The sequence below is a fragment of the Macrotis lagotis genome, chromosome 1 (genome assembly GCF_037893015.1).
Source record: "Macrotis lagotis isolate mMagLag1 chromosome 1, bilby.v1.9.chrom.fasta, whole genome shotgun sequence".
NCBI classification, from domain to species: domain Eukaryota; kingdom Metazoa; phylum Chordata; class Mammalia; order Peramelemorphia; family Peramelidae; genus Macrotis; species Macrotis lagotis.
In genome coordinates, this window is record NC_133658.1 from 581608006 (window position 1) to 581635815 (window position 27810).

The 27810-nt window shown below is 35.2% G+C and overlaps 1 protein-coding gene across 1 annotated transcript in view; it reads right to left on the minus strand.

Moving 5' to 3' along the window:
- Positions 1-27810, minus strand: part of LMLN (leishmanolysin like peptidase) — a 66845-nt gene that overhangs the window by 12788 nt on the left and 26247 nt on the right. The window contains exons 4-14 of the mRNA XM_074214720.1: positions 27633-27715; positions 23932-24049; positions 22384-22562; positions 19967-20072; positions 16410-16504; positions 14022-14139; positions 13095-13202; positions 11717-11793; positions 9012-9122; positions 4958-5090; positions 4482-4641 (exon numbers count right to left, since the gene is read on the minus strand). Coding sequence (XP_074070821.1) covers positions 4482-4641; positions 4958-5090; positions 9012-9122; positions 11717-11793; positions 13095-13202; positions 14022-14139; positions 16410-16504; positions 19967-20072; positions 22384-22562; positions 23932-24049; positions 27633-27715 — 1288 coding nt within the window. The remainder of the gene's footprint in view (positions 1-4481; positions 4642-4957; positions 5091-9011; positions 9123-11716; positions 11794-13094; positions 13203-14021; positions 14140-16409; positions 16505-19966; positions 20073-22383; positions 22563-23931; positions 24050-27632; positions 27716-27810) is intronic.

A 27810-nucleotide genomic window follows, 5' to 3' on the forward strand; every position in this document is an offset into this window, starting at 1 on the left:
ACGATTCTCCCTCTCTTCTATCACCTACTCCCCATCTTTCTTTATTTTTCTCTAGGGTAAGATAGATTTCTATACCCTATTTAAGTGTGTATTTCCTCTCTGAGCCATTTCTGATGAAAATGAAGGCTCACTCATTCCCCCTAGCCTTCCCCCATTCCACTCCACTGAAAAAGCTTTTTCTTGACTCTTACGTGAAATCTTAGCTCCTTCTTGCTTTCCTGATTCCCACTGCAGGTTCTCTCTGCAGGGCTGCTCTGAGGCTGGCACTTGCTCTGTACTCACTCTGGTGTGGCAGAGTTCTCTCACCACCCCTTTAAGCTGTTCCCAGTGATCCCTGGGCCAGGAGGTCTGGAAACCATCCCCTCTGCCATGGACCCAGGCACTCCTAGGGATCTAGGTACCTGGTCCAGCTGTGCTGCACTGTGACTGTGTTCACAACAGCTTTTTCCAACCCCTGGTCCTGGTGAAACAGACCTTTCCCGGGAACTTCTAAGTTGTTTTGGACTAGGAAATTGTATTATTCAGTCTTTCTGTGGATTCTGCCCCTCTAAATTTTTGCTAGAGTCATAATTTAATGGCTTTTGGGGGAATGACTTTCTGGGTTTTCCTGCCTTCCTGCCCCCATCTTGGCTCCACCCCCAACTCAGAAAATTTTTACAAAATACATTCTACGGAGAAAATTAATTAATGTTAATATTGATTATTAACATATTCTTCCAAGTGTACATATATAGAAATATTTTCATGTCTCTTGTCAGAATGTGAGCCTTTGGGGTAGGGATTAGTTTACTTTTGTTTTGTATCCCCAATTCTTAGCATAATTATGTGGTCCATAAAAAGTGCTTGTTTGGGGCGGCTAGGTCACACAGTAGATAGAGCACCAGCCCTGGAGTCAGGAGTACCTGAGTTCAAATGCAGCCTCAGACACTTAATAATTACCTAGCTGTGTGGCCTTGGGCAAGCCACTTAACCCCATTGCCTTGCAAAAAACCCCCTTAAAAAACAAGTGCTTGTTGACTTAACTAAATAAAAGAGAACAAAATCCTTTAATCTTAGGAGTATAATACAAATAGATCCTGGTGTTGGTCCAATGAATTAATTGCCCCTCTCAACTGTGTGTCAATTTGATAACAAATTTTGGAAGACACTTGGGACATTCCAGGTTGACATCAGCACATTACTATTATCTGGGGCAGATCAACCAGTTTGAATCTCTCATATTATCTAGCTCTCTATCATGTGTAATGGGAAAGAATGCAGGCCTCTGTCAAATGTTCAGCTAATATCTAAGATTTGTTTATGTCATTTCCAAATGAGTTCAGACAGGCATCACTACTCAATGAAATCATCCTGGTTCTTGGTAATCAATACTTCCTTATCCTTTTAATAATATAATAATTATAAGTAAATAAAATATATTATAAATTTAAAAAAAAAAGAATTCTGCCAGGAATAGACTCAAGTTCATCCATATACAACTGGAAGGTCTCTTGTCTTCTTTAAAAAAAAATCATATATACATCATGGTTAATGTTCTGTGTTACTCCACTTATTCTCAAAACACTTGATAGTCATAGGAAACAGAGTAAGAGAAAACTGACTATCGTCCCTGCTGTCCTGTTATGATGAACCCATTGGCAATGTCAACAATGTCAGCTTTTATGACTTGCTAGAGCAAACTCTAGGGACAGTCAGAAAAGGCAAATAACTCAGCCTAAAAGGGGACCTAGAGCTAAATGTACATTTGGCAGCAGCTTGTCATCTCATACCAAAATGAGATGGACTGAAGAGACCCCCACAAGTGAAACATGCACTTTAACTTCTCATCTTTGGTGTTGTGGAGTCACTGGCAGCAGAAGGGTGACTCTTGATTGGTAACCTCTTGGAATGAGGTTACTGTGCTAATGCCAAATAATTCTTTTAGTGCATGGATTCTTAACCTATTTAGTATCATGAACTCCATGCGCATCTGGTTAAACCTTATGGAACCTTTCTCTGAACTATAGTTTTAAATTACTGAAAGAAATGGTAAATTTCAGTTAGTATAAAGTTGTCAATTTTTTTCCATCTAAAATAAAGGATCCCCCAGAAATTTATTCACAAGCTCCTTAAGAATTCTGAATTACAATGTATACCATGGAAACATTGTAACAGACTGTTTTCTGGGGGGTGGGGCAGGAAGATTTATAAAACTCAAAATAAATAAAATCTTAAAAAAAAAACTGATCTAGCTATTCATCCCCAAAGAAAGAGTTGATAATACCTGAATACAGATTGAAGCATATTTTTTTCTACTTTATTTTTCTTGAGGTTTCTTTTCTTTGTGGGGAGGGTGTCTATATTTTCTTTCCTAACATGACTATTATGGAAATGTTTTGCATGACTACACATTTTTAACCCATATCAAATTGCTTGCTTTCTCAATGAAGGACATTGGAATGGAAGGAAGAGAGAGAATTTGCAACTCAAATTGTTTTTACATGTAACCGGGGTGGGGGGGGGGAACTACTAAATAAATAAAATTTTTAAAAAATTCCACTTCAGGAATTTAGGAACTGCTGACATTTATAAAAGATTTAATATCTGCAATGTTCTTTAAGTAAATTATGTCAAATAAATGTATTTAATCTTCATCAAAAATATTCTGATCTAATGCTTCAGGAGTCATAAAGCCACCCACTCTCAGTGATATTTAGAAAATCAAATTTACCTCAACACATTAAAATTCAAATTCACTTTATTACTTGTACTTTTTGTATTTCTGTAGAGATTATCTGAGACTGTTTTTGCTTTGTCTGCTATTAATTACTAGTCTTTTCAATTAGTATCCTCTTACCTATTTCTTACCTGCTGTTCCTTTGGCATTCGGTTTTATACCTACATCCACATATTGTTGTTTTTTTCTCTTTCTCCTGATCAATTTAAAAGCTCTCCTGGTCAAATTCACAAATGCATAGGCTATTTTTACCAGATCTCAATAACTACACTCTAATTTTGGTCATGAGTTATTCACTTCCTAAATAGGCTTTTCTCTACTGGTGCACCTCTTTTCAGTCACTGTCAGTGATAAAAACATCACATGGTCCAGTAAGTCTCTAGGTTCTTGCTCAAAATTTTATAGCTTCTAAAAATGCTTCCTAAAGAAGTGACATCCATGATCTCTCTGTGAATCACCAGAAGTAGCTGGAATGCATCCAGTCTTAGGAAACTGTCACATTTCAGATCCAGGAAAATATCACTATCATTCATGTCAGATCAGTCCACAGGTATCCAAGTATCTGTCAGGAGCTGTCAGTCACTTCTCATCTATCTTCCTCTCCTAACAAGCACAATAGGCCTTCTTCCCTATTGACAACTAAGAACGCCAAAGGTTTTTCTACAAGACTCAGAGGCTCAACCTTCTATGGAAAGAGCTTCACAACTTGTGTTTTGAAACAATCTTGGGGGCAGCTAAGGTGGCACAGTGAATAGAGCACCTGACCTGGAGTCAAGAGTTCAAATGTGACCTCAGACACTTTACCTAGATGTGTGTTCTTGGGCAAGTCATTCAAACCCCATTGCCTTAAATAAATAAAAAAAATTAAAAAGAAAAAGCCAATCTTGCTAACTATATTTTGGTATAACTGATTTCCTTTATTAATTTTAAGAATTTTTATTCTGTGCATTTAAAAATTCTGCTAAAAAAATCCATAGGTTTCACTGGATTGCCAAAGGGGATCATGACACAAGAAATGATAAGAATTCCTATTTTATAGGTTCACTGGTCCATATTACCTTCCTACCCAGTTTCCTATTATCCTATCCTCCAACACAAATTAGCAGTCCCCTTTATCTCTTTGGATTCCTTTTATTGTTTTCCCTTTGAAATACTTCTTTCAAGAAACATTCCTGCTCTATCTTATCTAATTTGCATTTCCTTGGGATGGACAGATACACAAAAATGGCATCTCTCTTCAAGTTGCCAGAATATGCTACTGTTCTCACTATCTCCTGGAACTAAGAACCTCTATCAATAGGGGAAATTTCATGGGACTAACCACTGTGAATGTTCTTGTTTTTTTCCTTCCCTTATTTTTTCTCATGGTGTGATTATTTGGTTGCTTTTCCTGTTGCATTAACACTTTAATTAGAAAATTTTAGCAAAATTTCTGCAAAAGTCTGAATACAATTAAAACCATTTAGCTATTGCCTGAGAAAAGCTCTAATGTAGAAATCCAACTGCTTGACAATTCTCATTTCTTTTTCACTGCCCAATTCTTACCCTTAGCTATACTTACCTCTCTCCACTCCAATGTTCAAATCATACCACTTTCTCTACTTTCCTCACAGGATTGTTGTGAGGATAAAATTAAAAATTAAATATGAAGGTATCTTAAAAAATAAAAATGTTCAATGTAAAGTAGTATTAAAATGTTTAGTAACTAAAATAAATATTAAACATTACCATGTTCTAAATACATTAATAAAACTAGATCACTTGCCTGGTTGATTTTCCAATATTCTACAATCTGAACTACGTTGAAATTCACCACTAAGATGCCAATTGAATTCTTGATTGAATGGACAGTAGTCAGCAATTTCCACAGAGCCACCATAATAAGGCAAATCTTCTACAGGTATTCCATTGAGGTCATCAAAGTACTATCAAGTATAGAGAAGACAGAGGGAAAAGGAGCTTGTGAAGCCTTCTGTATAAAGCAGTCAAAATGCAAACCAAATTTGTGGCACCGTGACCTAACCAGCAAACATAAAAGTTTCCATTTACAAAGAAGTAAAGAAAGAGTGGTTTGCATAAAGGATTGCAAACCATCCACATTTGGCTTCTTTGTGTGATTTAAAGCACAGCACCCCAGATTTAGCCCAAGAGCTCAGGCTGCCCTTCAGTCTGCTGAACCTTAAGATGCAACCTGAGGACAAACTCATTCTCATAGTGTTGCTCCAATGAAGAAACTGTTACCTGGTATTCCTGGGGCAAGGGCTTGGGAAACTTCTGCAGGTTACACACTGCAACTGCTCTCCGGTCTTGCCTACAGGTTAGCTGCAATGGGTTACTTCTGAGTGTGTCACAATAGGGGGCAAGCCCTTGTTTCCTGACCGAAAAAAGAAGTGCTGGGATTTAGAAAATGGCAGCTGTCTACCATGTCTCTTCCATAAAAACTCCAATACATTTACAGTTTGAAAGGGATTAAATTCTAGAATTGGATCAAATTTCCTTTTCAAAGAAAAAGGGGGATTTCCCAAATGAGAGTAACACATATTAATTAACAAGAAAAATGTCTCTTAGGGTTGCAATTTATCACAGAAGCTCACAAATCACAAACTAACCCTTTCTAAGAAGCTCCGAGATGCATTTTACAAAATTCTCAGAGAACAACAATGTATGATTTCCAAAAGCAACATATTACAGTTGCCTCAGAAATTTAGGGTTAATAGTCTTGCCTATAACTTAAATTTCTTATCGTTCAGTGTAAGAATTCATTCCCTTGTTTCTCTGTCTTTGGTGAGAGGCATACAGTTGCTTTAGTTTGCTGAAGAGTAACTTTTAGTTAAATATAAAAATGATTAGGTTAGAAATTAAGTTGTAAAATAATTAATTTTAAAATAATGAGGATGCAGATATTTAGAATTTGTAGTTTACACTTCACCTTGGTTTTCAAATAAATCAAATAGGTTCAACTGATCTCTTCTCTCCATAAGTATTCTAAACAGAAGGTTCTGTGAACAAGAGCAGTCACTACAAGTAGGATATTCAAAGGAGAAACGTCTCTAAGAGCCTCACACAAACTTAGAACTTCATTAGTAATGAATTCATACCATTGGCTCAATCATTAACTGCTGGCAAGACAAGAAAGCATATGAAAATATTTTAACTGCAAAGCTATAAAGAAATGTCAACTATTTGGACTGATTATATGACATTCTGCATTATAAATATAATCCTGTGATAAAAGATGCAAAACAGTAATAAAAATTCATGACCTCAGATGGCTATCTACCAATACTGAATGTTTAGGTGACAAATAAAAGGAATTAGCAGTATGGATACAAAGGATTAATTAACTCTCAAACATACTAATGAGAATGGATGGGATGAAGCCCATGACCAAACCACAGTTCTAGAGAGATGTATGTTATTCAAAATACAGGGAGGAGGGGTAGCATCAAGTATCTGGATGAAAAGTCAAAGGAGAGGGAAAAAAAGTAGTTTTTGTCATTGTATACTATTAGCCACCTGGCAGGATAGAGGAAAGCAATAAGGAGAATAAAAAAGAGATTACAAGCACAGCACAAAGAGTCATGACAGTCTACTTTCTTAAGATCGCTACTAGAGCCCTCTGCTAAGAAAAGAGCAGCTAATCAATTTTTTTTTTTTTAGGTTTTTGCAAGGCAAATGGGGTTAAAGTGGCTTGCCCAAGGCCACACAGCTAGGTAATTATTAAGTGTCTGAGACCGGATTTGAACCCAGGTACTCCTGACTCCAAGGCCAGTGCTTTATCCACTATGCCACCTAGCTGCCCCAGCTAATCAATTCTTAACTTGTGTTGCTGATAATTTCATCTTTCAAATGATGAAGAAATAAGGGAAAGTGCTATTCTTCCTCTGGCTCTAGGACCTAGAAGGAAGAAATTAAATGAAGGGTGGGAATGATGAAGGGAGATGACCAGTTCATCCTATAGTCTGTGACATAGGAGAAGAAATCTAAGAGGAAGTCTATCAAGCTCCTTACTTTCTGGAAAAACAGATTTTAAAGAGCCCTAAGAAAAGATAGTTAGCATCCTATGTATGAAAATGTCACAGATGAAGGTATCCAGGAGGGATGGAAGATGCTCATAAAAAGTCAAGAAAATACAGTGAATAGGAAAAATGAGATATATCTAAGAAGATCAATGTGGAAACACAACAAATAGGAAAAAATGAGAAATATCCAAAACCAATGAAGATGCCAGTGAATAGGAAAAATGAGATATGTCTAAGACCCAAACAACTTAGATTTTTAAAAAGAAATGTAGAGAAAACATAAACAAGACCAGGCAAGAGAGAAATGACTACAACAGAATGGCATGGTCCTGGAAAAATAACATCCAGGATAATAAAGCTCAGAATGTTGAGGGAGGCTAAGGACTGAAAAAGGGCTCTGTTACATTAAGAGAAAAAGGAAGAGCCAGGAAGGAAGAAGACATGTGCTTGGAGGAATGGACTGGATAACCAACAACAGGAAGAAGGCAGAGTGCTGCTGAATTCTTACTAGTTTCTTCTGCCATTCTACAAAGAATCAGTGAGAGTCCCTTGGTGCCAATGTGGAATTCCAGTCATCTGCCTCAGATGAATTGCATCCTGAGCACCTGAAAGAGTTGGCAGATATGACCATGGAGTCTTGACTAGGGATCATGACAATCATTGGAAATGGGACAAGACTGAAGAGAGGCAAATGACCCCAATTTACAAAAAAGGAAAGAGAACTGAACAAGGCTAGCAAGTTTGACTTTGATAAACTAAGTAAAGGGATTAGTAGAAAGCTGGTTGCTGGGTATGAAGAAAAGGAAGTGACCATTCCAAAGAGCAGAAGAGTTTCTTGAAGGGCAGTTTAAACCAGGCTAACCTCAAGATAAAGATTTCCTTTCTTGACAGGATCTGTCCAGTTTTGGGCAAAAATTTTGATAATGCTCCACCTACAATTCTGGTGAACCTTCTGAAAATAAGAGATATATGAATTAGATAATAATACATCAGATGGATTCAGAACTGGAGGGCTAGTGTGAACAGTTTAAAGTAAACAGAGCAAAGGTCTCTAGTGAAATAGCTCAGGGATCTGGACTAGGCCCTGGGCAGGTTAACAGTTTATGAATAATCTAGATAAAGGCAAAAATGAATCAACTAGAAGGAGAGCTAATACAATAGGATGACAGTCAGGATTCTAACAGGCTTGACTATTCAGCTGAATCTAAAGAAATAAAATTCAGGAGGGATAAATGTAAAAACTCTCTTGGATGGGAGAGGTATGGCAAAAAAGCAATAGTTCTGAAAAAGATGGAAATGTTTTAGTGGACAATATGAGTCATCAACAGCAGTGTGATATGGTAGCCAAAAAATGCTAATATGACCTTGGGTTGCATCAAGAGGATAGAGCTTCCATGAATAGGGAGATAATAATCTCATGTTGAAAATTATGTTCAGAGCTTGGACACTGCATTTTAAGGAGGACACCAATAAGCTGCAGAGTATCCACAGGAAGTAGCCAGGAGAGAATGACACTGGGGGATTGTTTGAAGGGAACAGGAATGATAAACTTATAGAAGACTCAGAAAGGACATGGATAGTTGTCTTTAAGAACCTAAACAGTTATCATGTAATGAGGGATTAGACTTGTTCTATTTGTTCCCTTCCTCAAATGGAAGTAACATTCAGGTTTGATGCCAAGAAAAATTTCTTAACAAGCAAGGTTGCCCAAAAATAGAGTAGGCTGCTTCAGAATGTAGTGGACTCTCTCCCCTCAGGAGTCTTCAGATAAGGAGGATAATCCTGTAGTAGATATGTTATAACAGATTCCTTTGGTAAATGAGTTAGCCTAGATGGCTATGAGGTCCCCTTTCAACTTTTTAATTTCTTCGATATGTTCAAATTTTACACAAATAGACATTTTTTTGTATATCACATCAAAGAAGACAGGAATACAGATCTGAATTCTATTCTATTTTCTCCCTAAATTTTGTGCAATCCAAAAAGCAAAATTACAGAGAAACTAGAGAACATTTTTCTTTAACATTATAAATTTTACTAATCATTTTTACAGAACCTAATATATTTGAAAAGATTTTTCATTTTATACTCAAGAAAATCAGAAATGAAATAAGTAACCAGATTTACTTTATTTTTTTTATTTTTTATTTTTTAGGTTATTAAGTGTCTGAGACCGGATTTGAACCCAGATACTCCTGACTCCAAGGCCGGTGCTTTATCTCCTGCGCCACCTAGTCGCCCCCCAGATTTACTTTAAAGGTTTACTTTCTTACTTTTGTTTTTGCTGATCAATCCAGAATTTACAACTCTTCATGACAAAGTCACAGCCCTTACCACGGCCCCAGTCTAAGGTCTCAGCCATGCTGTAATTAGCTTTATACCAGCTGTGAAAAGATTTTAAATAAGTTAACTTTCATTAATATGTTTAGAAAATGTCTGCCATATCTATCACAAATAAACAATGAAGTAGGTACTGTGTTCTTTTTTTTAAAGTTATTTATTTATTTAGAATTTTACAATTTTTTCCCCCTAATCTTGCTTCCCTGCTTCCCTCCCCCCACAGAAGGTAGTCTGTTAATCTTTACATTGTTTCCACATATGCACTGATGCAAGTTGAATTCGATGAGAGAAAAATCATATATATCCTTTAGGAAGAAAAATAAAGTATAAGAGAAAGCAAAATTATTATATAAATAAGATAAAAGTAAGTTTAAGGTACTGTGTTCTTTTTTTTTTAAGGTTTTTGCAAGGCAAATGGGGTTAAGTGGCCTGCCCAAGGCCACACAGCTAGGTAATTAAGAGTCTGAGACCGGATTTGAACCCTGGTACTCCTGACTCCAGGACCGGTGCTTTATCCACTGCGCCACCTAGCCACCCCTAAAGTACTGTGTTCTTGATGAAATCAATACACCTTGGTAAATTACTATGATCAGAAACTTAATAAAAGCACTGTGTGGATAGAACTTATGTGATTTCTGACTTGTGATTTGAATTCTCAGAATAAGATATCCTTCCTAATGTGTTGTACAAGAATAGATATTTTTAGGGGATTGGGTGATGGAGGATAGAAAGTGCTAACCAGAAGTATTTTAGGACAGAGAATGGTGAGACTAGGGGGAGAGAAGAGAAGAAGAAAATAGAAAAGCATTGGTCATCTTGCTTACCCTCTAAACTAACTCACTGTCCCATAACTTCTGTTCCAATGATCCTGACAACAACCTGGTTATATAAAGTTCCACAAGGAAAGACATCCCAGCTACCTGTAATGCCTGTAAAAATTCAGAAACTGCAATGTTGCATTTAAAACAAGAGATTGATGGTAGATCAAGCTATAGTTAGAACTGTCAGACTACTACGTTGTTCAGAGAGTAATACCTTCTCTCTAAATATTACTGCTCATTTGCTCAAAGACTAGTAATTGGAGATCATCCTTTCCCCATTCACTTGCCTATTGCTCACCTGCTAGACTTGAAAATGCTAGGACTTCCTGTAGACAAATCTTAAAGAGCTTTTTTTCTTTTGATGATTACCATAAGCTAATGAGAGTACTGAGCACACAATACAGGTGGTTTACAAACTTAGTCTTCTTTTCTGGTGTTTCTCCTTTCTCTATAGTACAGGAGTTATATTACAGCTTGACTAAGAATAAAACACTAGCAATGGAATGGAATTTTCTATGGAATTTTCATTTCTGCAGGAAAAACATTATTTTCCGGTATTCCCCTATACACATGGAAATATTCTGAACTAGTGTGAGAAGAGCTACTTAAAACCTTTGCCATTATTATGAATGAAATATTATGGTGGGCCACCACAAAGTCCTCCCATCCAGTGCTTTTTCTCCCTTATGACACACCCCTAGATTATTTTCATCAAAAGGAAACAAATATTTATAAAACAGCAGGGACCTAGATAGGGAGCCAAGCATGTCTGTGAGGGCTACTCTTGATGGGTTGGAGTTTGTTTCTTAAGTAGAGATAGTACTTCAAATAAATACTTCTATGCTGTAACAGTCAAGTTTTGTTGTTAAGTTGTTTCAGTCTTGTATGACTATGATCCAATTTAGGTTTTCTTGGCAGAGACTTAAGTGGTTTACCATTTCCTTCTCCAACTTATTTTATAGATGAAGAAACTGAGGCAAATGGGATAAAATGACTGATCTAGAGTTACATAGTTAAAAAGTATCTGAGGCCAGATTTGAACTCACAAAGATTAGTTTTTCTGACTCTAGATCCAGCACACTCCATAGTGCCATCTAGGTGACCCCAAGAAATTATGAGGGGAGGCAACATGTACATAAATTAATTAAAATGAATAAAATATGGAAAAAAATAAACACAAGCTAAATTTATTATGGGAAGGACACCAGAAGTTGGGAAGATTAAGGAAAGAATCCATATAGAAAATGTTACGTTAGTAGAGTTTTGAAGGAAAGAAAAGGCAGTATGAAAAAGGGAATATATTCTGGGCATGGAAAATCTGTACAAAATACTATTAACTATTTAGTCAACTGCAAAGCAGTATTCACTACAAGTGGACCATTTATTTTATGGCTATCCTGTCTCATTTTCATCTTTACCTAGTTAGGTTTGAGGTAGTCTCTGGTTTCATTCAACATTCAAATATAGATCAATTTTAAGTTATCAGTTGGCTATACACATAATAATTAAATGATTAATATTGCTTCATAGGCAATATTTCATTGTTAATATACTCAAAGGTTCAACATATCACAGTGTCATGTCACAAATCCTGAGGAACAGTTAACTCAAGAAACAACATATCAGGGGAGGCTAGGTAGCACAGTGAACAGAGCACTGGCCCTGGAGTCAGGAGTACCTGAGTTCAAATCTGGCCTCAGACACTTAATAATAATTACCTAGCTGTGTGGCCTTGGGCAAGCCACTTAACCCCATTGCCTTGCAAAAAAAAGAAAAAAAGAAAAGAAACAACATATCATAGAAGGATCTCATCTTACCCTGTATCTTCCATTAATGCTAAGGTTATTCGAGAGAGGACTCGGTTCTGTGTGTGAGAGCCAGTCATTGCTTCATTCTGTAAAGTATAGGAATTTTAGTAAACCACAGAAAAAAAGTAGCACCAAGGTGGACAAAAGTCTTACAGGAAACATTTAATTTTAATTGCCTTAGGTCAATTAACCTTTCAGGACCTAAGATTGTCACTTGCAAAATAAGGTAGATGAACTAGATTATTTCTATGGCTTTTTCCAGGTCTAACATTCCTGAATTGATAATGAATATTATTTTTAAATTATGAGAGAGAAAGCAAATCTACCAACTTAAAAAAGCTGGGAAAAAAAAATTTCATAAATTTTCTTAAATAAAACAGAAGCTCTTAAAAGAAAAGAAGTCCATCTTCTTCAAACCTTTTAAAACTTTTACTATGGACAGCTTCCCTAGAATGACAGACTAATGACATTTGCAAATGTACAAACACAAATGTAACTGTTTTGAAAAAAATACTTTCAAAAAATCTAGATCAAGTTTTCTCTTGGCAAGAGGGGAAGATGAGTATACAGTAAATGAGATAAGGAAAAGGAGGGAGAAGAGAGGACTCACTTTGAATTACTTGATTAGTTTCTCTCAATTCTCAACTCTGAGGGGCTGGGGTTACACATAACAACCGAAAATAGGTACATTACAATACTATTCATTTTACTACTATATGTCAATTTGTAGAAAGGAAGAAGTTGATGGAAACACTGTATCCTAAAGTACTCTATCCCAAAACTGTACCTTTATTTGTTGCCAAAAGGGCTAGCATACCAAAAACAAAACAAAACAAAAAAAAAAAAACTGACCTAAAAACCAAACCAAACCTGTTTTTAGGAAAAATTTTCCTACTTTAATGTCTCAGAGATCCCCACCTTCACGAGCATAGGATCCTTTCCATATATTGCAGTTTCTCTGTGCCTTACTAGATGACTTTTGTGAATTGCTGAGGTCTAACCAAATCATCACTTTTGGCCAACCTTCTGGCTCTAAAACCATTTGTACAGTCAGATGTACAGAAAAATAGCATTTTGTTAGGTCCCTATTCAAATCCTTTTCAGCTTAGTTAAGGATGTGCAGAACTAGTTATCTATTGGTAGAACCTTCAAGAACTTTTTGTTCTCCAACCCAGGATGAGATATCAAAATAAGGCTTCCATGGAATTTATGGGAACTAAAAATACATGTAATAACTAAATGAAATGTTTCAATAATTTTCACAATTTCCTGTTTTATCCTATTTAGAAATTATGTAGATTTCTAATTAGAAGCTTGATCTTGGTAAAAATTAAACCTTACTCTAACTTGGGTAAAGTTTAAATTTTTTTTTTCATTTTAAACTGACCTCTAATAATCGTTTTTCCCAGTGGTTTAGCTCAGTGCCTAGACCACCTTGATTTTCAAGTTCCATTCCTTCCAAAATTGGACAGTCAAAATGTTTCCGAGCTTCTTCCTAAGAAACAAAACAAACATAAACTTTATTAAACTATCACAATATGTGACACAATTTTTATAATTTTTAAATGGCAAGAAGGATCTTGAATTGTTCGTTGCAATGGAAAGCAGTATTGAAGAAAAACAGTACTTCAAATAAATACTTCTATGCTGTAACAATCATTTTTAGTATTTTTCCTCTTTTTTTCATCTTGGTTGTTGCAAGGCATTGGAGTTAAGTGACTTGTCCAAGGTCATATAACTAGTAAGCCATTAAGTATCTGAGGTCACATTTGAACTCAGATCCTCCTGATTCCAAGGCTGGTGCTCTGTCCATTGCACCACCTAGCTATTCCAGTATTTTTTTTTTAATTATTACATTATATCCCTACCCATTTGAAGATTTATTTTGCTCTGAATCAGAGCAATTTCAAAAAAAATACAAATTTGCCTGCCATATATTAATCTTACTTAGAAACAAATTCTGTTCAATTGTAGTCTGCTAAGTAATGATCTTATTTTGGATATTTTTGTTAGGCATGGTGTGTGTGTGTGTGTGTGTGTGTGTGTGTGTGTGTGTGTGTGTAGGTGTGTTGGGCAGAGATGGGGGGATGATGAAGGAGTTGTGAGTTCTGGAATATCCAGATTTTCATTAACCCAGGTCACTAATGGAGCTAGGGTTCTACTATATTTATTTTATATTGTTTTTCCAATAAAAACTATGAAATAAGTCTCCAAGGTTCAAAGAATTTGAAACAACAATAACAAATTAAATGTCCATAACTGGGAAGGGTGCTATAGATAGTTCAAAGAATAAAGAAATCTTAGCAATACTCACAACAACACGAGGTGTTACAAGAAGAAACACACTGTGCGGTATCATCCTACTACCCTGAACATCCCATAGTCTCTCCAGTTTTCGAACCACCTTATCACTCCACTGATACAATCCAAGACTACAATTGAAATAAAACATTCAACTTTTCAAATTTACAAATATCTTAGATAGAAAAGTATGCATGAGAGTTAATCTAGCTTTCTTAAAAAGCTATTGCTGATAGACATTTGCACCAAATAGATGCCATATCTTTTCTTGGAGTTTATTTCTGATATATTGTTCAGATTCATAGTCTATTCATTCTGGTACTGTGTCTCTGACAAAATAAAGGTCATATCTATTGTTCTCTTTAATGTTAACTTTGAAGGTCAGGGACTTAGGGACAATATTTTTTCTCTTAGTAACTTTCTCTTTATTGTGGTTGTTCAGTTGTTTCTAGTCACGTCCAACTCTTCGTGACCCCCATTTGGAGTTTTCCTTCTCCAACTCATTTTACAGATGAGGAAACTATGGCAAACAGGGTCAAGTGCATATTAAAATGTCTAGGAACCAGATTTGAACTCATGAAGCTAAGTCTTCCTGACTGTAGGCCCAGAGCTCTGTACTGTCACCTAACTGTACCAAATAACTTATTTACGAGTAAGTATTTAGAGTAATTATTATATATCTAGCACAATTTCTTCATGTTTAGAATGTGAATGATTTTTGCACTACCTACTTTAAAGGTTTATTATGAGAATCAAATAACATTAAGTTTGTAACTATAAAGCACCTTATAAATGTGAATTATTATTATTTTTATTAATCCTCTAACATTTTTGGAAAAAACAGAGATGCTACATTTATTAGAACTGCAGATAATAAAGAGGGGAAGGATCAACATATACTGTCAACTCATCAATTCAAAAGTCAGCTCCAATGATGCAGATTGTAAATCATCAATGCCTATCTGCCCTATGTAACTCTTGTTTCTGTCTTCTTTAAGGTATCACAGGGGAGCTGCCTACTGTGTTGGAGGCCTTCCTCACTTTCTCCTGATGTTGCTAGTTGCTAATATCTAGCTAACCACCATCATCACCTCTCCTTACCACATGATAAATTCATATTCTTTTTCTATTATACAATTCTCTGATAACATCATATACTCTTGTTCTTCTTCAGAGGTCCTTCCTGGTTATGTTACATTTTGTTTACATATACCACATGCCTCTCCACTGCCCCTCTCTCTGTGTGATAATCATTTAAAATTCTACTGAGGAGGTTGTATTACATGTCTAACATACAGAAACATTAGTAGAATACCACTAGCCTTGAAAAGGTAGGACTTGGTCAAGATGGAAAGTACAAGCTGGGGACCAGATGAACTCTCTCCAATAACTCCTCAAACCAAATTTTGGAGTGGCAGAACCAACAACAGTTTGAGGAGACATCCCCCAAGCTAAGACAACTTAGGAGGACTGCAGGGTCTGCATATGCATTACCACATAAGAATGTAAACAGTTTAAATCCACTGTGTGCCTTAGAATTTCTTTAGCTTTTACCTTCTATGAACCTCAAAAGAGGAATCAGAAAATTTTTTCTGAAGAAAGGTGGGGTTTTAACAGGGGCTTGAAGGAAACTAGGTAAGCCAGGAAAAGACGACAAGGAGGGAGAGCATTTCAAGTGTGAGTGACAGCTAGGGAAAATGCTCAAGAGTGAGGAAATGGAGTTTCTTAATTGAGGAGAGCAGTGAGAATATCAGTATCACTGGATCAAAGAGTACACAGAAATGAATAAGATATTAGAAGACTGAAAAGGAAGAAGGAGGCTAGGTTATTAAGTGCTTTAGATTGTACTCATATAGCCCCTATCTCTTTTTCTTGTCAATAGAAATAACATGAGATCTTTTAAATGTTTTGCTAAGATCTAGGCAGGTTTATTGCACATGTCATTTGCAAATGTCAGAAATAGATATCTGACACAAAGTTAAGTAGATGAATGAAAAGGGTTTGTTTATTCTTTTTTCCTCAACCCAAGTACCAAGAAAAGGAAGTTAAATGAAAGAGAATTATATTTAAGAATTATACCTAATTATCCTTGAGAATTTGGTTGCTCTCAAAGTTTACTCTGAAACTATTATTTATGTTGATATTTATTTGAAAAGAATTTAAATTTAGCTATCTAAAAATATTTTAATATAAAAGGCATGGAAAATCAAGATTATAAATCCATGACTAGTGTTACAGAAAATGTAATTATAATTGTTATTAAAATTTTTATTTACTTTCAGTTCAACTTATTTTTAGGTCCTGAAACTGTAGTCTTTGATCATTAAACTATTACCAGGTTATATACCGAGGTTTAACATTTTTCACTCAAAGAAAGAAACCAAAATGAAAAAACAAGTACCTGCTATTAAAAGGTGGTAAACCACTTGCGTATCTTGAAGTCAGAGGTTTTCCATCATTATCATGGTAGAATGCAAAAAGACCAGCAGAGAAACCCTATTAAAAATACAAATAAATTTGAAGAGACAATTATATCAACTCTGGGACAAATACCAATTTATTACATACTAAGCTTTAATTGATGCTGTAACAAGCTAGTGAATAAGACTTATTTATCACTATACTAAAAATTACTTGCCTACCAGGTTTTTATAGTTATATTATCAGACTTGCAGCATGATAAAAAGGAATGTGAATATGGTAAAACATTTTTTTTTAATGAAAGTTTAACCAATGACAACTGCTTAACAGTTCTCAGCAAGCTTCACTGCTGTCTCTGCTTTACTCAGAGTAGAAACTAGTGCAGGTTATTTTGAGGAAAAATATAGTCTAGGCTGAGTCACAAGACCCAGACCTTTATATGTAGCTAGGCTTTGGTGCCCCGAGAATTTTCATTTATAACCAGGATAATAACCATTTCACAGAAGAGTATCTTTAGATGCTCAAATTACACCCTTGAAATACAGAAATCCCAGGGCAGCTAGGTGACACAGTGGATAGAGCACCAGCCCTGGAGTCAGGAGGACTTGAGTTCAAATCCACTCTCAGACACTTAATAATTGCCTAGCTGTGTGACCTTGGGAAAGTCACTCTTAACCCTTTTTTCTTAAATAAACAAAATTTTAAAAAAAATACATAAATCCCATAATATTTTTAGTAGCAAAATTTGACATGAAAGGTTATTTCCTAATTCAAGCAAAAAACAAACTACTCTCTTGTTTATTACTTTAATTATCAAGATGCAACTTATACAACTAAAATGGTCAATAGTTAATATCCATTAATTGATAAATAGTATTCATATAATTAATTTAATTCAACAAATTAATTAACCAGCTCATTTGTATTGACTTTTTTGTTCTCAACCTATTTGTTTAACTATTGGCTTTTGAGTCATTGGGGACTTATAACCTAAGTCTATCAAAGTAGTGTTTACTTTTTTGTCCCTACAATGTTATTGAATTTTTATATCCTTTTGACATGCTAAGACAACCTAATGCAAATTAGCTAGAATGAAAAGAAAATCATAAAACTCAAAAAATAAAATAAAAATATGATTATGGTGGAATCAAAAAATAAACTACATTTTTACCCCATCTGTTTTAACAGTAATTGAACATATATTGTCAGCTCATCAGCCTGATAAATTTTGTAAGTATTTGAAACTTTTGCTGGCTAATCTACCATTCATACTGTATTCAGTATGTAATAGATGTGAGCTTCTATAAATTTATATATGTGTATATTATACATATGTTGGTGGAGATAAAGGATACATATAATTTTAAGAGACACTTCATAGAAAAGTAAAAAGAGTTTTGGTCTTGGAGTCAGAGACCTAAATTTGGTGCAAATTTAAAAGCTATGTGACTTAGAAGTCTCTTAACTACTGATTTCCTCATCTGTCTTCTACTTGTAAAATAACCTTTTATTAGAACAGGAGAATTGCAACAGATCTATGACTTAGGAAATTTAAAGAGTTGCCTTAGGCACGGGGAGATATGAACTTCAAGTCTTCCTAAATCAGAGTGCTATACTATATATCCTCTCACTAAAGTGTGCTATACATATATACATTCATATATATATATATATATATAAGTCTTATAATGAACAAAGATAGTAATAATTTTAAAATGAATTGCCTACAGAATTAGTTTTTAAGGCATAAACCAATTTTTTCTAAGTATAAGCTTATTTGTATAACAATATAATAATATAATGAAACTATAACCAAATATTCCTTTTTGATCTTCTCTGCTTCTCTGGCTATTGAGCATCTATAACAATACCTTCCTAGTATACTTTCCTTTTCTATGACTAGGAGATTCAGTTTCACTGGCTCAAAAATGTAAACATAATTTGACTCAGAATGACTCTATGAAGCAAATTTAGAACTATATTAATTTGCTAAATCAAAGTAAAGTTTCATCTTGTTTACATTTTCCAATGATTAAGCATTTTGAGAGTTTATGTTCAGGATATACAGAGGATGTAGGAAGTATGGAGTGGCAGAAAACATTAGTTTACAGTTCACTAACATCTATTTTCCACTAGAAGTCACAATAGAATGTAGTTGGAGCTGAGGTTGTTTCTGGTTTTTGTCTGTTTATCCTAGGCCTAACATAGTGTCTTGGTACATAAGAAGTAATACGCTCCTTAAATTGAAAATGATCCTTATTATATTCTTAAAAGGGGAAACTGCCAAAAATTCAAGAATATTTTTTAAATTCCAGGTATTTCTCCATTATACATCATGCAAGATCTCCCTAATTATCCTTTAATTAAAAAGAAGCTATTTACAAATTAATGGGAAAAACTTGGATTATAGGATACTTTGAAAGATTTTATTTTAATTGGGTAAGGAAGTTTATAATCCCTCTTACTGGTGAGGGGAAAGCTGGTAGATTGTTTTAGTTCAGGAGTTCTAAGCTACAGAACTAAGTCATCCATATGGGGAACTTGTGAGAGATGAGGGCTACCAGGCTGCCTAGGCAGGGTAAACGGGTCCAGGGAAGAAATGGAGTAGGTCAAAGCCTTCATGCTGATCAACAGTGGCTACTGCATTTACAACCTTGGTAAGATAGGGAGATCCAGACTCAAAAATAAACTGTTAGAAAACAATTTTATTACTTTGAAGTCTCCAAGTAATTACAAACAGTCTACCTAAGTTTTGCCTAATCAAGATCAGAAAGATGCTTGCTTAAATGAATATACAAAAATTATGAAAAAGATATGGAAAAATATACTTATAGGATATGATTTCTCTCTCATCACATTCAATTTAAATCAATGTATATCATGGAAACAATGTAAAGACTAATAGAATGCCTTCTGGGGTGGGGGTGAGGGAAGCAAGATTAGGAGGAAAAACTGTAAAATTCAAAATATGCTTATAAAGTAATTCAGATAGTCCGTTAGACCACATCTAAACTTTTTTTCATTTTTAAAATATTTAACTATTAATTTCTTAGCAAATATATTCCTTACAGATAATGCAAATACATACATAACCCTATTTGTATCCAAATTATAAAACTTTTGAATTAGTAGCTTAATAAGGTTTTATTATACACAAATCTAAGAATCTACACCCATGGCTTTAAACAATAATTTATCAAGACAAAAGGGGAAGAAATAAGGAATAAGAGAGGTAACCTTGACAAAGTGGCTAGGATTCATGAAGATCTAAATGGTGTCACCTCTGACTCATACTGATTAGGTAATGCTAGAGAAGTCACATAATCTCTCAAACAATTATACAATATTACAAATTGCAGAGCAAGTAGTCTATCTGCACTGGTAAAAGAAGTTTCCTCACTAATTGTTCTCATCAGCAGCAAAATCCCAAATCCACCCTCCTCTCCCCACCGCCATCCCCTAAAAAGCAGGGGATAAGTATGAAGAAAAGAGCAACATAATTCATAATGCAACAGATCTTCAAATAACAAAATTTACCAAGGCATGAATAATCTCATGTTTCACTGTTGACAACATTCCAATAAATTCCTGAGGTTGAGTAGAAATCATATTTGGACACAGGTTAGCATATCCTGCTACTGGCCTGTTAAAATAGATAGTACATTATGTGTTTAGCTGCAGAACAACATTAATTTATGATTTAAACATCTGCAACTCAATTAGTTGCGAGCATTTTGAGGCATAGGAAGGCTGCTAAAAATAAAGCATATTTTTGTTCCATAACACTTCTTAATGTAACCTTCCTTACAGAAGAGGCTTTTTTGTCTAGGTTAATAACAGTATCAACAATCAATAATCAACAAGCATCTATTAAGTGCTCACCAGGTATAAGGCACTTAGTTTACAAATACACCCCCCTACAGTACTCAAGGAAATAAACAAAAGAAGGAAAGAGCATCAATAAAACATTTTAAGGAAAATCCCTTTGGCAGCTAAGTGGAGGCTGAACTGAAGTAGGGAAAGACTTGTGGCATGGTCTGATCTAGATGGGTATACAAAAAGAAAGGTCAGATACAAGTGATGTGGAAGTAGAAATGGTGAGATCTAGCAATTGACTGAATTTATGAAAAGCAAAAGATGTTATCAGTGATATGAACCTGAAAGACAGAAAGAATGGTGGCAGAAATGCCCATATCTGGAAATATGAGTTCAGCTTTGTACACAATCAGTTGAAAGTATCTCTGGGACATATAGTTTGAAGTATCTTTTAGGCCACTGATGATATGGGGAATGAAGTAAAGAGGATATATTAGGTTTGGATATATAAATCTGGGAGTCATCTGTACAGAGTTAATGGTTAAAAACCATGAGAACTGATGGCCCTTTCGAAGAGAAAAGACAATGAGAAGGGAAAAAAGTTAAGGACTGAGCCTTGGTTGCCCAGAAGAGAATATGATCATAAAAAACCCCCAAAGTATTCAGGAAGACAAGTAATCATTAGTATCAAATGCAACAGAAATGAGACCTAAGGAAAGACTAATGATATGTAAGTGCTAAGAAGAAGAAAACTGTTGTAGAAATAGGACTGATATGGATTGGGCAGAGCCTAATTAAGAGGAAAAACTCAAAAAAAAAATTTAAGTTTGAAGTCTGACTGGCTCGAAAGACAGTGGTACCTTCATCAGACGTAGGAAAGTTTGGACAGGAGTTGGTGGGGAGGAACATCAGTTTTGTATGTTTTAACCCTGAGTTACCCATGAGGCATAAAGGTGGAGATATCCAGAAGGCAACGAGAAATACAAAATGGAGATCAAGAGAAAGGTTAGGTCGAGACATAAAGTTTTAGACATCATCCAAACCATGGAAGCAGTTGAGTTTTTCAAAGAGGAGGATGAGTGAAAGCCTTGGGGGGCCAATTTGGGAGACTCCAGGTCATCATTTGTAAAATAAGGACGTAGGACTAGATGATCCTCAAGTTCCTTTAAACTTCTACATGTCTGATTTTCCTTATCTCCAAAAGAAGATCAGATTAGATAATCTTTAAGGTTCCCTTCTGCTTCCAAAATGTTTTGATTGCATTCAAAATCATAATTACAGGCTTTGTGATACTTTAAAGTAGAATAAAATGCCCTTGTTATACAGATAAAAAAATAAGAAAAACATATGAATGAGATAGTAACTGTTCCTCAATACCTTAAAGAGTCTTTTGCCCCTCATACTGACAACTCAAATCCTCCTCACATGGTGCAGAGTAGCCCATATATTAACAATAGTTATTCCAAAACTAATAAAAAGCAGCATGGATTAATTCACTTATGATACAGTTAATGGAAGCGTGTAGTATTATAAACCAAAGTTCTATTTACAAAGGTAGTCATTGAATACCAAAAATCTGTGGATTAAGGGGTTGGAAAAGGAAGACATGATTACATAATTTGATAAAAATATAGTCCCATAAATGACCACTGTCCTGTTTGACCAGAGACAAAGGAGAAATTTTATTGTGTAATCATGTCTATTGTTTAGGAACGCTATAACTCTGACTCCAGATCTACAGAAAAGCTTTAGATTGCTCTATCCTTTAGCTCACTCTAAGCAGAAATTCTTAGATTAGAACAAACTAAAATTAACCAAAAAAATGTTTCTGACAGGTTTGTGTCCACAGTATAGAATGTCCTTTCACAGTGGGTAGTGAAAGCAATGCAAATAAACAAAAGAAGGAAAGAGCATCAATAAAACATTTAAAATATGACAGAAGAAAACAAAACAATTCAGAAAGAAACACAAATAGCAATTTTGTTACTACCTTGCTCAATTTAATATACATTTTATGAAATAAATTATACAGTAGGTTAGAGATACCCCTTTTTGTCATCTATGCATATATAAATATTACATTCATAATAACAATGATTTTTTTTTTTAAACAAATTAAGATTAGGATGAAAAGTTACCTGTCCATCTCTGCTTCTTGCTGGCAATAGGCTGCATAAGCAATGATATTTTCTTGGCTGCACCTCTCAGTGGTTAGAGCACTAACATATAGCACAAAGTCTGCATCCTTAATGCCCTCGCTGCCTGGCAAGCCCAAGGCTCCACACATCCATTCAGACTTATTACAAACCCAACATTGCTGACCCAATGAAGTTCAAGGGAAAACAAAAATAAAGAAGTTATCAGTTGATTTTTAAAAGCATACAAAGAAAACCAAAATATAAATACAGTACAGCTTTTCTTTAACATTACAATATCAGAATTGACCTTTTTTTGTATCACAGAGTCTAAGTTGGCAGAGACGTGAAAGTCACCTAGCCTAGCTTCTATGCTTAAGTTACTAGTTTCAATTACTATGATTATATCTCTTTTAAGTCTCAATCAAAATATTACAAATGACTGGAATCCCCTAGCAAATATTATAAAATGCAGATGGGTTCCATAAAACAATCGTCAGAAATGAGTGGCTAACAATCCCAAATGGGTAGCAGCCTACTTTCCTTGATGTAACCAAGTATGTTGTCTTCACCTCCAAGATACTGTCTACACTAACCAAATGCATTGTAATCCTCACCTACTCAACTCTTGATTTTTGTTCTCTTATACTTCCAAAACTATAAAAAGTTTGGTAAGCTCTATCTCATGTCTCTGGTTATTGAGAGGCCACAGACCCAATTTATTAGTTATTGCTAATCTAATAAACTGATCATGCTCAGAAACCTTGTCTCCCCTCAGTTTACCTTAATATTCAAATGTAACATTATCTGGGATATATATTGGTTCTTTTGGGGGGGGGTAGGCTTGTTCATTATTTCTATGTTACAAGCCTAGGTTCTATTGGTGGTGTATAGTATTAGGAAAAGATAGCAATTTTTTTAAAAGTTCCAATATATACTTAAAAAGGGCTTAGAGGGGAAATGACAGCTGCCATCAAGCACATCAAAGTTTGTAGTATCTATAGAAAAAGGTTTAGACTTGTTCTTCTTGTTTGCAGATGGCAGAAACTAGAAAATATGGGTCAAAGTTTCAGAGGCAGCTCCTAACAATCAAAGCTATAGGATGTATATTGCAATGGACAAAGATAAAGAATATAAGAACTGAGAGTGTTTCAGGTTTTAACAGAAGAAAAAAATGGCAAAAAGAAAAAATATCGTGCCTAAGTCCACTGTCATTTAAAAACTGGTTAAGAAGCCAATATTAGCTAAATCAATCATAATTTCTTAAAAACTGAGACAAGGGGATTAAAATGCCACTTCTGATACATTCTGACTGTCTGATCCTTGGCAAGTCATATACTTTCCCCAGGCCTAGGCAACTTTCTAAGACTCTAAAGCTGAAAAATTTTACAGATCATGAATGGCAGAGTTTTCTCTATAACCACCCTATCCCAATGAAATCATAGATTCAGATTAAAAAAGAAAGTTTAAAGCTTAAAAAAGAAGAAAGTTTTCCCATGTTTAAAATTTTATGAAAATATTATCCCATTAACAAATGTAGGCTGAAACTACCTGAAGATGCTCCTTGGGCACTCGAATGGGGCCACATTTGGTATGCTCAGCACAAGAATCTTTACAATATCTGTGGGGGTCATTTCTCTTTCTTATATACTGGTTTGTTGCACATTGTCTTCAGTTCATTTGTTCAGAAGTTACCATGAAGAGAAAAACAGTTAAAAACATTGGAAAACAAGTAGTGATCTATTGTAATACTATTATTGCTTATTAATAAGAAATGTAATTATGTTGCAAGCAAACCTTGTAAATTTACCATTTAAAATATCTGAGCTCTAATTCATAAAGTCAATATCAGGAAGCAAAAAAACAAACAAACAAAAAAAGAAGACTAATATCACAGGCACTTTTTTCTCTTGGAATTATAATTTAATTCCCAAATTGGAGCTTTAATTATAAATATAAACAACAGTATTACCAGATTTCATTATATCCTGGGGTTTATAACATATATCTTCTATGCTGAGGAAGGGGGTCTACTCTACTATATTCATTCACAGTAGTTCAACTCATGTCTAACCTGTAGCCCAGCACCTGAAATTCTGAATGTACACAGAAAGAATAGGTTCAATTTCACGAGTTATCCACCAAACCATTCTTCAGTTTTTTTGACCTCATCTAGAGATGCCTTTGGGAAATCTGAGGATACAGTCCAAATTAATTTCATGCTTCATATCTATGTACCCACAGATGTAGGTAAAGAAGTCCCCAAGTCTTGCACAATTAGTCAAGAGAACAGATTCACATAATTGTTGCAGGATAAGTTTTATTCCTTTTCACGTTAAAAAAAAAACACCATAAAGGACTCACATAAAAAAATTAATCTAACTCTTCTACCTCTCTGGTAAATCCCATTTCCCCCTAATAACAAAGTCCTCCAGAATCGTCACACCACCCTGTAATCCTCCTGAAAAAATATTTGGAATTCTAAGAGTAGGGTAACTACCAATATTTTGGTGAGTTTCATTTTGTCCCAGAGATTCATCCAAGCATTCAGCCTTACCATTCCATACTTGGGTTTGACTTATTCAGAAGACAAACACCTTTGGGGTTGCTAGACTGGTGATATTCTCCTCACATTTGTAAAAGAACTGAGTGGAAATTTTGAGGCTAATGTTGCCCAGGAAGTTCACTTCTCCTGCCAGAGGACTGGATTCAAGAGAACCATTTTTCTCCTTTATCCAGAGGCCAGGGCTCAAGAATTCTCACTATTCAGAATATACTGTCCCACTTGGTACAGGTACTATAACTTGGACTAGGAGGTTAAACAATTTTCCCTCAAAGAGTGAGTTCCATGAACTTTTCTCCTATGCCAGGTGAGAGTATATGCAATTATCCATTTTTTTTTTGTCTCAAGGCAACTTTAACACAGTCTGATGGGGGACCCTACACAACTCAGGATTAAGATCCAGGTCCAGTGTTCCTGATCTGTCCTCCAAAAATGAAGAAAAAAAGAGGGCAGCTAGGTGGCACAGTGGATAGAGCACTGGCCCTGAAATCAGGAAGACACAAGTTCAAATCCAGCCTCAGACACTTAATACTTATCTAGCTGTGTGACCTTGGGCAAGTCACTTAACCCCATTGCCTTGCAAAAACAAACAAAAAAAAAGTTCAAGTCTGCAATTGAAGATTCCTTTTCATAGGCAAGCAAAAAGGAATATCTTTAGTCACAATATTTAAGCCAAACAATCATCTCTCAACACTGAGATTTAATTTTCATAAGATACCAAAGGGATAAAACGTGTATCTCTACCATTAAAAATGAAGATACAATCAAAAATCCCATACAAACAGACTCATTGTTTTGTTATCATCAGAGACTGGACTGACTATTTTTTCCCCCTAATAAAATTTCAATGTTTTGCAAAGTAGGATTTGCAAATTAGGAAATATATTGGCTTGCTAGAAAGGGATTATGAAAGACTTAATGGAAAAGGTGATATTTGATTTGGGTCTAAATGAAATGTAAGATACAAAGATTAAAAGGCAGGAATTATATAGAGAAGAGATCTGAAAAGAAGAGTGTTAGCATAAAGAGTAAGAAAACACACAGTAAACCATGAATTTAGTTTACCTAGATTATCAAGGATATATTCATTCACCCATTAACTTTCTTTTTTTATCAGGGTTAAATGACTTGCCCAGGGTCCCACAGCTAGTATGTGTCTGAGGCCAGCTTTGAACTCAAGTCCTTCTGACTGCTTCCAGAGCCAGTGCTCCATCTCCTTTGGCATCTAGCTGCCCCTCTTTACCTTTTTTCTTTTCTTTTTTAGGTTTTTTCCCCCAAGGCAGTGGGGTTAAGTGGCTTGCCCAAGGCCACACAGCTAGGTTATTATTAAGTGTCTGAGGCCGAATTTGAACTCAGGTACTCCTGACTCCAGGGCCGGTGCTCTATCCACTGCGCCACCAAGCCGTCCCCCATACTCTTTAACTTTTTCTTAAATACCTGCTATATGTAATAATATTTGAATGTTCAATTCAGTCATTTTTTTCATTCACGTCCAACTCTTTCTGACCCCATTTGGGGTTTTCTTGGCAAGATACCGGGGTAATTTGCCACTTCTATCTCCAGCTCATTTTATAAATGAGAAACTGAGCCAAACACTTGTCCAAGGTCACACAGTTAGTATCTGAGGCTGGATTTGAATTCATGAAAAGAAATCTTCCTGATTCCAAGCCCCAGTGCTCTATGTGACATCCTTGCTACTCTACTTAAATATAATAAACAGCTAATAAAATTTTAAATTAAACTGAATTATAAAAACCGCTAGGCAGTGGCAAAGAAACTAAGATATGGTCTAGGTTCCTCAAGGAGTTCACATGAAGGGTAATCATGACAGAAAGAAAAGGAAGAGAGGGTACAAAATCATGGTCTCAAAAAATCATCTTTTTTTTTTTTTTAAATTTTAGGTTTTTGCAAGGCAAATGGGGTTAAGTGGCTTACCCAAGGCCACACAGCTAGGTCATTATTAAGTGTCTGAGGCCAGATTTGAACTCAGGTACTCCTGACTCCAGGGCTGGTGTTCTATCAACTGCACCACCAAGCCACCCCTCAAAAATCATCTTAATGAGTTTCTTCTGAAGTGGAGTTATATGACCAGAGACATGAATACATTAGGAATATTAATCACAGTCAACATAAGTTAGAAATGAATCAACTAAATAAACAGAAAAGAAAGAAAAACAGAATATAGGAATGTGGAAGACAAGAGGAGAAAGAGATTCAGCAAAGTGCTAATCAGAATTAAATATGAAAGAAGTCATAGATGATGAAAAGTGTACTGAGGAAAGGAGAGGAGGAGTACAAACACTATGACCACATTGCCTTAAAAAATGACCTCATAAGCTAGGCATAGTGGCATATACAATAATAATCCATGGCACCAGATACAGAGGCTAGTGGACTGCTTCAGTTTGGAACTTCTAGGCTACTAATTGTGTGTGTGTCTAAATTTGGCATCAATATATTGAGACCCTAGGATCCAGGCAATGCCAGATCTCTGAAGGGGGTAAAGAGGTCTAGGTTGGAATTAGAGCAAGTCATCATTTCATGGATAATCACAAGTGGGATCAAGTGACTGCTATACTTTCAGCCTGGGTGATTTAGAGAGACTAAAAAAAATAAGAAAGGAAGGAAAGAAGAAAAAAGAAAGAAAAGAAATTCACCATATTAAACAATCAATATTCATACAACATACCTGCTAAGTAAAATAGGGCCAGTAGGTCTACGAACTTGAAATGTCTTCTCCAAATATGAAATACCTTGTGGGAAAAGTTTATTCTAAATTAAAAACAAAAAAAAAACAAAAAACCTTTAGAATTATAGTAGAAGAAAATAGCAAATTTAAAGTGAGGCCTAGGATAAATAGCTGTGAA